This window comes from Bicyclus anynana, chromosome 4 (genome assembly GCF_947172395.1).
Source record: "Bicyclus anynana chromosome 4, ilBicAnyn1.1, whole genome shotgun sequence".
In the NCBI taxonomy this organism is placed as follows: domain Eukaryota; kingdom Metazoa; phylum Arthropoda; class Insecta; order Lepidoptera; family Nymphalidae; genus Bicyclus; species Bicyclus anynana.
In genome coordinates this window covers 6,043,832-6,056,312 of record NC_069086.1, presented here as the reverse complement: position 1 = coordinate 6,056,312, position 12,481 = coordinate 6,043,832, and the positions used below count along the sequence as shown (strand labels likewise).

At 40.1% G+C, this 12,481-nt stretch overlaps 1 protein-coding gene across 4 annotated transcripts in view; it reads right to left on the bottom strand.

The window, feature by feature from the left end:
• The window catches only part of LOC112058435 (mediator of RNA polymerase II transcription subunit 12), a 47,137-nt gene that overhangs the window by 19,068 nt on the left and 15,588 nt on the right, over positions 1-12,481 (bottom strand). For 3 of the 4 annotated variants that reach the window (XM_052891631.1, XM_024099278.2, XM_024099279.2), the window contains exons 20-32: positions 12,361-12,473; positions 11,317-11,499; positions 10,125-10,269; positions 8,970-9,159; positions 8,558-8,649; positions 8,196-8,304; positions 6,310-6,545; positions 5,344-5,520; positions 4,638-4,778; positions 3,499-3,619; positions 2,633-2,674; positions 573-758; positions 92-179 (exon numbers count right to left, since the gene is read on the bottom strand). In XM_052891631.1, coding sequence (XP_052747591.1) covers positions 92-179; positions 573-758; positions 2,633-2,674; positions 3,499-3,619; positions 4,638-4,778; positions 5,344-5,520; positions 6,310-6,545; positions 8,196-8,304; positions 8,558-8,649; positions 8,970-9,159; positions 10,125-10,269; positions 11,317-11,499; positions 12,361-12,473 — 1,823 coding nt within the window. The remainder of the gene's footprint in view (positions 1-91; positions 180-572; positions 759-2,632; positions 2,675-3,498; positions 3,620-4,637; positions 4,779-5,343; positions 5,521-6,309; positions 6,546-8,195; positions 8,305-8,557; positions 8,650-8,969; positions 9,160-10,124; positions 10,270-11,316; positions 11,500-12,360; positions 12,474-12,481) is intronic. The other variant, XM_052891632.1, reaches the window with a different exon arrangement.

Here is a 12,481-nt window from a genome sequence, read left to right as displayed (position 1 = left end):
GTAAAGCTATTTATAAAACTTAAGCTTGCTCTCTTCTTAGTGTACCTATTAGCTGATTTTAAAGATAATTAAAAAATAATGAACATATTACCTCAAGTAACCGAGTTATCATTGTCTTTTGATCGAGATCAGGATGTGTATGGCTCGCGGAATCTGGATAACATATCATGTGTAGTAATCTGGAAATGAGAATTCATCGATATTATTGTATATTATTTGTAGGAAATGAGTAGTCTGAGAAGTATATGATGCAACACCAAACAGTCGAGTGATCGACTGTTTCGTGTTGGCTCGCGCTGTCGCGAGTAGGGATTTAGGGAGGGGTACCGATCGGTTGGCGGGAACGACTTGCGATATAAGGCGATTCGTGGCGTTCGAGTTGTGTAATTTTTTATGAATTATGTTGGGTTAGGCAGAGAGAATCTCTAAATTCTCATTTGTTTTGGTTACAGTTTGCAAACTAAGAAATTTTTATTTATTTTATTAATATTTATAAATACAATAAGTATCCACGCCACTATAAGATTCCTAAAATCTCAATAAAAAATATTACCAGTTACGATGATACTTACCTTTGAGCTTGTTTTGGTGTAAGCATGGAGTCGAGAAGCATATCAGGTTGGTACAATTCGTCGGGGTTCTGAAGACATTTCTGCAATACCCATTCCTCTGAACAAATTTCAGCCAAAACACGTCGCGCCAATGAAGATAAAGACTGCGAAGAGTCCAGCAGGGTTGATCCAACGCCGCTGCCGCCTCTGCGAACCCCATTTTTTGGTATTTTATATTTTTAAAAGCTTCCACATTTTCACCATGTTGGAGTATTTCGAAATGCATTAATAATTATTATGTACAATTAAATTACTGTTGGAAAGGTGGATAGATTATTTTACAATTGGAAAAAGGGTGAGTTAATAGTGAACTTAGAATAGCTGTAGACTGTAACTTATTTACATATTCCCCACACAAATGTGCATAATGTCCATAACCACAACATCTTCAACACATGAACAAAACAACACAAATAGCTGATTGGAAAAAATATAAGTTGCTTTTTGCCACAAATATTCTTATTTGAATCTAGTAATTTGTGGTAACGATAAATAATCGAATATTTTGTAGATTTAGTTAGACAATATATTTTTTATTTAGTAAGTAAATATCTTACTTTTGCAAAATTTTTTGTTCGTGTGGATTACAAGATCCGAAACATGGAGAGGTACGATTGTGAAAAAGCATCATGTGACGTTACACAAAAAATGTAATTTGTTACACTTTTTACGAGTTGTATAACAAATGATATAATAAATATAATTTTTTTCACATTATTCTTCAATAGTAAGATTAAATCATCATGTATTACGTATTCTTATTTTCTCCTGGAAGGTTTTTGCATTTAGATAGCTTATCTGTATTAATATAACAAAGCTGAAGAGTTTCTTTATTTGAAATCATTTGAATTTTTATGCAAATTATTATTATGAATTCCATATTCCATATGAAAGTATTTAACCAATCCCATATGCAGTGGGTGTTATGAGAATGAAATTAGCGAAACAAGTGAAGCAAAGCGTAAACGGGTCTCTGGTACTGCAAAAATAGTATAGTGCCGTTTGAACGAAACATGTTCGATTGGGTTAAAAATGGCGATAAACCACAAACATCAGAAGTTTTGAAAGTATATGTAATAAAAACGTTGAACTTTGCACCAGCACAGTATATTTACCTCGCGTATTATACTTATTTATACACGAACTAACGTGTTCAATTCGATAAAGAACTGTTTCAATTCATTTAATGATTGTACAGTTCGCGTCAAATAAAGTCCACGTCACCACGCATTCGCTATATTGTGTTTATTTTGACTTAAATACGGAAAATTTATGAATGAGTCCTCAACCGCGTAGTACCAAGGTACAAGGTATGACGACAAAGAGGAACGAGATGTATCTTCTCGGGCCAAGGCGCATTGGGAACCCTAGTAACTTAATATTTAAGATTTCGATTTTAATTTGGCCTAATTGAAATTAATGAATTTTAAATTTTAATGAAGTGACAAGATTCGCGCTTGTCAATGTTTGGATGTAGAATGAGCCTTGGTAGGGGCGGCCTGCTTCCCTATGTTTTTATATCCCGCACCAGTGCACCACGTGGACGAGGGTTAAATAGTTCGGTTTACTAACAGTGGATTTCATAGACGTTGTAAGGGCACCCCCAGGGGTTCATTCACCCACTGAGTGTCAAATTCTCAAACAAAGAGAGGTTAATTTCGACACTCAGCGGCTGAATGATCCCCTGGGGGTGCCTCTGCAACGTCTATGAATTCCACAGTTAGTGAATCGTTGGGCTTTCCAATGTGGTATTGGTATATGAACATCCATCATATCAGATCATGCCTCAAACCTAGAGGTCCGGGTTTTTTACCATTAGCACCAACTTCAAAACGCCAAACTTATTTGACACGAACTGTACAATAGTAAACAATACGCAAAATAAATATATTTTCCACATAGAGTTTATTGTATAACAACATCCAAAACGGATAGGAACGGATGAGAAATGAGAACGTCCACTCGTGAAGCCGTGATAGGGTACGTGAAAGTGCGTAAAACTCATAAAATCAAAAACAAACCTAGGAGTTCTATGGCCCCCACTGATCTCTGTATCTACCATCCTAAGAATAAAAAAACATTTGCTTAACATCAGATTTAAGAACGTTTTTAAACCTAGATGACGTCGTTTCATACATAAATTAACTATGTAAAATGCATGTGACTATATTTTTTAAAAACTTATCTGTTACCCTTATTTATCCACCCCGTATTCATGAAACGTATATTTTATTATCTTTCATAGTAAACAAAAATTATTGTTTCATAAAAGCAAACAATCGTCTTAGTATATTATAATGATTTTGCAATAAGGACCATTTTTTGTATTTCCATTACAAATAAATTATTTTAATTTTTAAAGAGTCTGCCAGCGTAAATAAAATAAAATTGACACATGAAGTACTTAAATAGTATAAAATAATACTTAAAACTGGATATCCACTTCTGAACACAGGCCTTCTGTACATGTAATAAACAACTTCCTGAGATTGTATCGATGTCCTATACACTTACAGTGGTATTCATAGACGTTGTAGGGGCACCCCCAGGGGATCATTCACCCGCTGAGTGACAAATTCTTAAACAAATAGAGGTTACATTCGACACTCAGCGGTTGAATGATACCCTATGGGTGCCCTTACAACATCTACAAATTCCACTGTTAGTGGATCGTTGGGCTTTTCAGTGTGGTATTGGTATTGGTATATGAACATTCATCAGTTCATATCAGACCAAGCTTCAAACCTAGAGGTCTAGGGTTCAATCCCCTTTAACTATCGTCTTAGTCGGTGCATAAGGTATTCGCTTAATTTGATTAAGTAAAACATATTGGTTACATATCTAATTATAAAAAAATAAATATAAATAAAGAAATGGTTTTACTCACGACATGAGGTCGAGTTGCGCGTCGGTGGGCACGGTGTCGCTGGTGCCGAGTATGTGTGACAGTTCGCTAGATTTCTTCCCGATAGGTTTCCCTCCGTCGCGCGCTGTAGAATCTCCCACCACTATAATACGTTCATTTAAAAATATAACATTGAAAAAAAGTACTTATAAAAAATAAAGGCAAAACATTTATTTATCTATATATACAGGGGGATCCGGAGCATTTCCCATAACTCTGAGGTTATATTGTTTACCAAAAATTAATTAATATACTTAATTATGACGTAGACAAGTTTGACGTATTTTAAAATGCAAGGATTGATAAAGGCGTGTGTTACAGAGATAGTCGTAATTATTTGAATTACTTTGTATGAAAACATATAAAAGTTTTTATTTTTTAGTTAAAAAATATTAGTTATTCAGTTCGGCTCCTATAAGTAGATTCGTAAACGCCTTGAAGTTATAGGAAATACTCCCAAGCACCCTATATATATACATAAATGCCATTTTTCGTTGTAATTTTATAAGTCAAGAACGACCTCACCAATGTTTAGGCTTTGTTTGGACTATTTATTAGATGGTTTATGTGAAGTTTGCACAAAATCGGTCAAAGCGGTTCTTCATCACATGGTATACCCTACCATGTAATGGTAGGGGTAGGAGTAGGGTAGTGTTGGGTAGTGTAAGGTAGGGATAGGGAAGAAGTGCACGCGAGCGTCGGTAAGTCAAAGCGAAGTTAAAGTAGTTCATGAGAAGTAAAAACTAATTGATTATCGGTTGCATTATGCCTACTGTAAGTGTTTTATAAAAATAAATGAACGGCTGAATGGATCTGGATGAAAATTGGCATAGATATATTTTATATTCAACCTGAAGAAAAAATTCAATAGTTGAAACAACTATTTAAAAATATTTTCAGAGCAAAAAGTCGACGCTTATGTAATTTCCTTACACATGGTACAACTAAATGGCATAGAAAAATCAATATAATTTGACAAGCATAACATTTCGGCTAACGTATATTTCGTTGTTTTTGTAGGCCTTGTTGTTAGTTATCACTTTGTAGAGTATGTCGGGCTATTTACGGGACACGCTGCATAAAGACTATTTATGAGCATCCTGTATAGACACTATACTCACTGAGGATGGCTTTAAGCGTGGCGAGCACAGGCCCGACGCCAATGTTCTTGTGCGCCGCGGCCAGCAAATGCCTGTCGCACGACAGGCGCACGCCCGCGCCCGCGCCCACCGGCCCGGGGGATGTTGACACGCTGTATAGACCTGCACAATGCACATAATATTACAACAAGCTTATATTAGTGATTCACTTGAAACTATGTATGTAAGAAAAACAAATCTTGGAATCTTATTTTGAGCCATTTCCCGGTCTTCGATTAGGATGAAATTTTGCACACGCTCTGAGTTCTGATGACTGATACATGACTAGCTAAGAAGCGTCATTACAAATCTAATATGACGGACTGGCTGTTTGAAATCCGCCCCATGATATGGATATCAAACGAACGGGTTTGTTGTCGAAAAAAATAGTCACGTGACTTAAATCCAATATTTGTATTTTTTAGTGCGTGCTAAAAGCATGTTTTTTATAGTTATTGTTTAATTAGTAAAATAAACAATGGCAGTGAGTCGTCGTTGGGCGACCGCAGTGCCACGCTATTGACAAAGTATCACATGCTTCTAGCATTGAGAAAGAAGTACCAGGTTGCGGAGTATCGACAGTCTTGAACAGACGCAGCAGTAGATGGCAGTGAGTCGTCCGCCAGCGATGAACGACCGCAGTGCCATGACAAAGTATCACATGCTTCTAGCATTAAGAAAGAAGTACCAGGTTGCGGAGTATCGACAGTCTTGAACAGTCGCAGCAGCAGGTGGCAGGTGAGCCGAGCGCCGGCGTCGGGCGAGGGCGCGTTGGGCGGCAGCGGGCCGCCGCCACCGCACGCCTTCACCAGCGACGGCAGCGCCGCGTGACGCACGAAGTCCTCCAGAGAGAAGCAGTGCCGAGCTGGAACAATCATGACGTTTATTGTTGATTTGACTGTGATATGAAGACGCGAGAGTCGTTAAAGCATAGTCTCTTTGAATTGTCTGATTAACGGCCAGTTTCTTCATCGCAAGTAACAGTCAAAGTAACGTCATAAATCAAAAGTGACGGTCTTAATCACTGAAAAATAAAGTCTTCTTTACTACTTACTACTTTTACTGTTACTTTAGCTTTACATGAAGAAACTGGCTGTAAATAATAAAAGCGGACTGGTAATCAAACAGAGTTGACAAGTTTAACAATACAATATATTTATGCTGCATTTACAAGTTTGGTAAGTCTCGCCAACACCAGCATGTAAACATGGCTATGTTTGACTTGGCTTGCGTAAGCTGGTTGCCGCTTGTCGCCGGTCCAGGCTAGTCGGTTATTGAACATAGATCAAAGGGAGCTGGCGGCAAGCATCGGCGACGTATTTAATCGCGAAGTACGGTGGTGTTCACTATAAAATTAAAAAAAATAAATGCCGTCCAAGTGTTGGTAATAACTAGGAGCTGGTGGTGGTTTGTGGACGTTTGCCAAGCCTTGGCAAGCATGTAAATGTACCTGGGTACACAGAACCAGCCATCGTTCTATTAACGCGTTCGCTGCGGTACGAGGTCATTTGACCTCGTACGTCTAGCGTTTTCAAGGGTTATGTGGTTGATGGACCTCGTACCACACCACTAAGTTCTAGTATGAGGTCAAAAAACCTCGTACCGCACTAGAGGAAAGTACAGAAAAATCAGTGCCAGTGTTAATGATAGTTACCGACGAGGATGCAGGTGAAGACGGCGAGTGCATCGTGCGCGGCGGCGTCGTGCAGGTCGCGGTGGTGCAGCAGGTCGGGGTACAGCGGCGGCGGCGCGGCGTGCTGCGGGTGCTGCCCGTGCGGCGCGGGGTAGTGCTGCGCGCCGCACAGCGCCACCAGCGCGCCCAGCCACTCCGCGGCGAGACTGCTGCACCACGCCGTCATCTCTGAGCACACCACGCCCAGCTCGTTCACACTGATCAGATGAACACCACATCATCATCGTCATTCATCATCATTATGCATCCACTGCAATACTCAGACCAATTATAGAAGGACCTGTATCGCACTCATAGTCACGAACACAATTGTCTGTCATTTTCTAAGGAAAACGAGCTTTAATTTGGTATATATCTTAAACTAAACTAGAAGTTTTTGCCCGTTTTTTACACAATTCAATTACACAAAAAGGTATTTTTACGGAGCTCTTTAACCGATGAACACGATTACAACTATTTAACATCGATTCTATAGAGACAGTTTTAATAATCGCATTAGATCGTTGATCATATACTTTGACAGAAAAGTAACGTCTAGCGAGGCAGGTCCTATACAATAATTGGTCTGAGACTGCAATACGCTCTATTTTTGGCCCTTATTGCATCTAATCGTTGCCAGCCGCCTTGAACACGCCAAAGGCGTGACGTCGGGCAACATTGGAGCCATAGACTCTTATCAAGACGGAAATGCAAAACGCCCGCCATAACACTTCCGTTACTCTCTTCTCTCTCTGCCCCGTTCATTGCTAACGCGTGTACTCATCTCCGCATAAAACGTAATTTAAAACCTCAGAAACCTCTAATTTAAGTGCAATCCACTCGAGTGGCCTTAACTTGAGTCCTGTGCAAAGTAAACTAAGTGTCGTGAACGTTAAACATCGAAGTCTCAGCACATCTAAGTCGTCAGCCAGCAAAGCGAGGCTCGACGACACACAACTCATCGGTATCAGCGCATCGCCCAGCAAAGGTAATCACTTCCAAGGCCTTCCAATGACCCAATTCAGCTCCTACTCCCATTCCAGGTCCCCATAGGTCCTGCTTAAAAGCCTTGGTCGTTCGTTAGCCTACTTATACATAATCCATTCATTTCACGCAACACGCCTTCCGGAGGTAGTCGCTCCACCTAGTATCGCCCCACACTCTGCTTGCCGAGATGCGGTCCCCACTCAAGAATCTTACGACTTCAACAACCATCGGTCATCTGACAGACATGACCTCTCAATGCCACTTCAAAGTACTAGCCCTGAGAGTTATCAGATAACACCAGCTTGTACACCACACCACAGTTTGTACTTAACAATAATGATTGATCGAACAAACACATGCCTCACTTGATCTTAGTTGGAAAACAATCGCCTGTCACACAGCAGGAAACTTTCTAAAAATAAAAAAAATCTTCGCTAACCTGAGGCATAGGTAGTAAGCTTTGGAAAACAATCGCAAAACACACAGCATGGAACACTGTCTAAAAATAGTCTTCGCCCATCAACCCAAGGCATACAGGTGGTAAGCGTTATGTGCCAGTAATACATCAGAAACCAAACCCTTCACATTAAATCTACCGTGAATGTCTAACGCTTTAAATCCGTCTAAAGGCCTATCTCATTAAAGGCATTTTTAGACATTGCAAGGACGGACACAGTCTACAGGGTTTGAACACCAATTGCCTTTTCGAGATGAGTGACGCAACAACGGGAACAAGCCTTTCTAAAAAGGAGGTAGTTCTCACTAGAGGACAACAAGTTCTAATATGTAACTGTGTGACGCAATAAAAGAGGGTCAATAAAATCTGTCTAAAAGAGGTTCGTTCCCGCCAGAGGTCGAGTTTCAAGAGGTTAGTAACTTACCGGTCATTGTCAACTTCGCGGCACACGGCGAGCATCGCTGAACACACGAAACTGTACCGGTTAGCCGGCGACTCGGCCACCTGACGCGCCCACGAGATCTCAATTTTTCCTACACATTAAAATTGGGTTAGAATTCTAGCATTATTTTGTCAATTTTGCGGCGTGAATTAAGGATTTACCACGAAATATTGCAGATTATAATGTCTGTGCTCTCGAAATCCTTCGAGTACTTTTTGCCTAAAAGATTAAGAAACCTTCATACATCATTCCCTACAAACTTTCCCATTTATATTAGTGTGATTTATTATTAGAAACACATAAATTACTTTGAGGTGGATATGCCAAAAATTCTACCAACTTACCTTTCCTTTGATTGGTGAAGAACTCGCTTAGAAACTGAGGATTGTACGAGTAATTGGACGGCGTCGGCGTTAATGGTGAGTAAAGTGCCTGTCTGTAAACAAAGATTTTTTTATTTGTTGCATAGAATAGCATAAAACATAGAACGTTATGGTTTCGAATAGACACTAGTTTTAAGGGTCTTTATTTCTGCAGACTTGCACAAATATTGAGGGTGAAAATAAACATCTCTTGTGGGAATTAGCTAAATAAGTGTCTGCTTATAAACCATACATATTAAATCAAATGTAGTCACAATTACGCTACAATGAAATTGAATTGAATGCTTTGTTTTCAAACTATTGAGGATGGTTCGGACTGCAGATGCATTACGCACTTGACTCGACAAGCTTGTAAAGCTTCTAGACAACTCACTTGATTTTGGGGTAAGCGTTGGCGAAGGTGTCCGCGTGCGGCGCGTGGAACAAATGCGACGCGGCCTTGTACAGGTCGTGCAGCTGCGCCAGCACGCAGCGCTCCGCCGAGCCGCAGTCGCCCGGGTTCACTACGCACTTGACCAGCCGGCACAACTGCTCGAACACCGCCGAGGTTTGCTCCACGCACACTGCACACAAACAAAGTGAACGATTCATGTGAGTACTTCGAGTCCTCTTTCGCGCGGAACACTGGATGCGGTTTATGACGTCAGAAGGGAGGGGGACAGGTGCAGACATTGTCTAACAGGATTCTTCTAACAACACACTGACAAGAAGAATTTTCTGGATGACCGCGAACGGCTGTCACATCACAATCAGAATGGAGGGAGACATCTGCACAGACCATTGCATACACTAGCAAATGTCAGGGGAGAACATTTAGGAGGATTCTTCTATTAGCCAACACACTGACAAGAAGAATTTTATGCAAGACCGGGAACGCCTGCCACTTCACAACAAATATCAACCATAATTTTAATTTTTAATTTAATTAAAAAAGCTTACGCTTGACTACAATTATGTCTGGTGAAACGCAATAATGATGTCGAAGTTGGAGCCCTATTGCCTTCATGCGACGATTTACTCTTGTCTTGAAGGTGCACAAATCATAAATGTCAGGAAACAGAAACCAGATGGGTGTTTCACTTCTTAGCTGTTCTTATTAGAAACGACGTTTTGCGAGTTACCGGATATCATTAACAACAGAAGGCCAATGTAGGCTGTCTTTATCTTTGTAGAAATACAAAGAGTAGATACGAGTTTTCAAAATGATGGGACACTTCAGCTTAATACATTTTTTTACAGGACAATTTTGTTTTGATTGGTCATCTTAATGAAAGAAAAATAATCATTGCGTTCAAAGCTTCTTGTACAAAACAAAAAAAAACATTGGTAATTTAATCCGTAATGTTTGACAAAAATCAGATCTTCAAAATCTTAATTCCAGCAGCTACAGCATTGAAAAAATTGATTCAAGATAGAAAAATTTAAAAAATCCAAATAAAATATAACTTCACCCTAGGGATTTTTGGAAAATTATTCAAATTAGCTTTATCCAATAATTAGGAGACACCCTGTACATTGTATCACTTACGCAACAAGCACGAATGGTATCTCCTCAAAGCGCCAACAGTGTACAGCGCCAACGCGGACGTGTACGCTCGAGGCGCGGCCAGCCCGCTGCTCGCCGCGCCGCGGGTGATCAGTGCTGCCTCCACTTCAGATAGCTCTTTCAGTATCTACAACGTAATATAATGACTGTGACACACTATCGCAAAAATATTATAATTTGAGGTCATGACATTATTTTTAGCCCATCGAAATTTTAAATTTTTTGAGGCGAATTTCAAAAGTTATATGGCAGAATTATTTATTTCACCACTGAGGGGGCTCCTTTGAGGATCTTAAATACAAGTTTTCGGAATCCTAACCCCAAGCCACCATGTTCAAAAAGGGGGTGGTAACCGTATTTCTCTCTAGTGGTTAAAATATAAAAGTCACAAAAAAATATAAATGACATTTTTTGTGGAAATTTGAATTTTCTAAAAAAAAAAAACTTAAAACCAAACCGTTATACCGGTTTATACCAAAAACCTTGCTGAACTTTTCCAAAATTGTTGTCTGCAGCAACATAATGTTTTTTTTTAATATAAACAAATTAGGTACTCATAGAAGACACTTTGATGATGGACTACTCGTATCACTGACGCTGCAATAGAGTGAATCAACAATACAAACGTCTTGTTATATGCCGATCATTTTTTAAAATTTCGATACTGCTTGTGGCTTCCCAAATTTCAATTTCTTATGGTCCAAGGTCAGGAAGTTCCGTGTTCTTGACTTCTCCCTTTTTTATCACACCTGCTCCGTAAACACACCTGTATGCAAGTCTCGATGAGCCCGTGCACGTTGAGCGCGATTTCCATCAAGTCCAGCGCGAAGGCCACGTGCTCCGGCTGCGGCAGCTAGTAAACACACACCTATATGCAAGTCTCGATGAGCCCGTGCACGTTGAGCGCGATTTCCATCAAGTCCAGCGCGAAGGCCACGTGCTCCGGCTGCGGCAGCTAGTAAACACACACCTGTATGCAAGTCTCGATGAGCCCGTGCACGTTGAGCGCGATCTCCATCAAGTCCAGCCCGAAGGCCACGTGCTCTGGCTGCGGCAGCTAGTAAACACACACCTGTATGCAAGTCTCGATGAGCCCGTGCACGTTGAGCGCGATCTCCATCAAGTCCAGCGCGAAGGCCACGTGCTCTGGCTGCGGCAGCTAGTAAACACACACCTGTATGCAAGTCTCGATGAGCCCGTGCACGTTGAGCGCGATCTCCATCAAGTCCAGCGCGAAGGCCACGTGCTCCGGCTGCGGCAGGTACGTGGTGGCGCCCGCCGCGTACGCCGCCAGCGCCTCGCACACCGCGCCGCCCACCGCCCACGACACTGCGCCTTGCTCGTACATCGACATCGCCTGAATATGTTAGAAACCACCATTGTATATTTGAGAATGCTTCTTGCTTTGCTTTTCTTTGTTTATTTTAATCAGCAGCAGCATTTCATGCAGCCGCGGTGGCATACAGGTTTAGAAATCCTTTGTTGCTTTAGTCGTTCGGTACGTAACAATAGGGATGATGACAGTTTTTTAAATCGTATATAAATTTTATTAAGAGAATACTAATAGCAAAGCAATTTTGTAAAAGTAACAGGGTATCTGTGATCATTACTTTCGGAGCTACAGGGATTTAAAGTTCCTGAAAAACGCTCCATACAAAATGGTACGATTTAGTGACGTCGTTGGCTCGCTGATCGTTAGGTTTGTATGGACGTTCAAACAAAATTACTAATATCTTTGTTATTTGTGCGTTTATGTTTATAGTTCATTTATTGAAAAATGTCACATTTAATGTAAGGAAGCTAAAACTGTATGTATTTTCATCTAATTACGATAAAAAAAATTAATATATTTTGAAATTTTATAATCTTATTTATTTTGCAAATATTAGACAATCTTTGCTATTTATATATAAATTAGTTAACATTGACCTTATTTACCCGAATGTATCATAAAAGTCTTTATATTCAAACCTAGTCATCATCTCCATTGGGTACATAAATTTGGCAGTCTTATTAAATTATTAGAGTCAAGAATAAACAAAGCTAAGCATGCAATCAGTGTTTCATTGGCATCTTTTGATTGGACACCCATTATTTACGCTAGAAGTAAAGGCTTTTCTAAAGGCTTTACTTCTAGCGTAAATAATGGATGCTTAATGGGACTGCAGCAGCGTTACATCATCGTCCAATTAAAATGATTGTAAAATGTTTTATTTACCTGAAATTTTTGTGTGACAGCTTCAAAGTTGAATTCACTTCTTGAATGTTTTTTAATCTTCCCACCTTCGGCGACGTCGATTGAGAACTTCTTAGAGAATAGTTTGCATATTTCTGTGGGA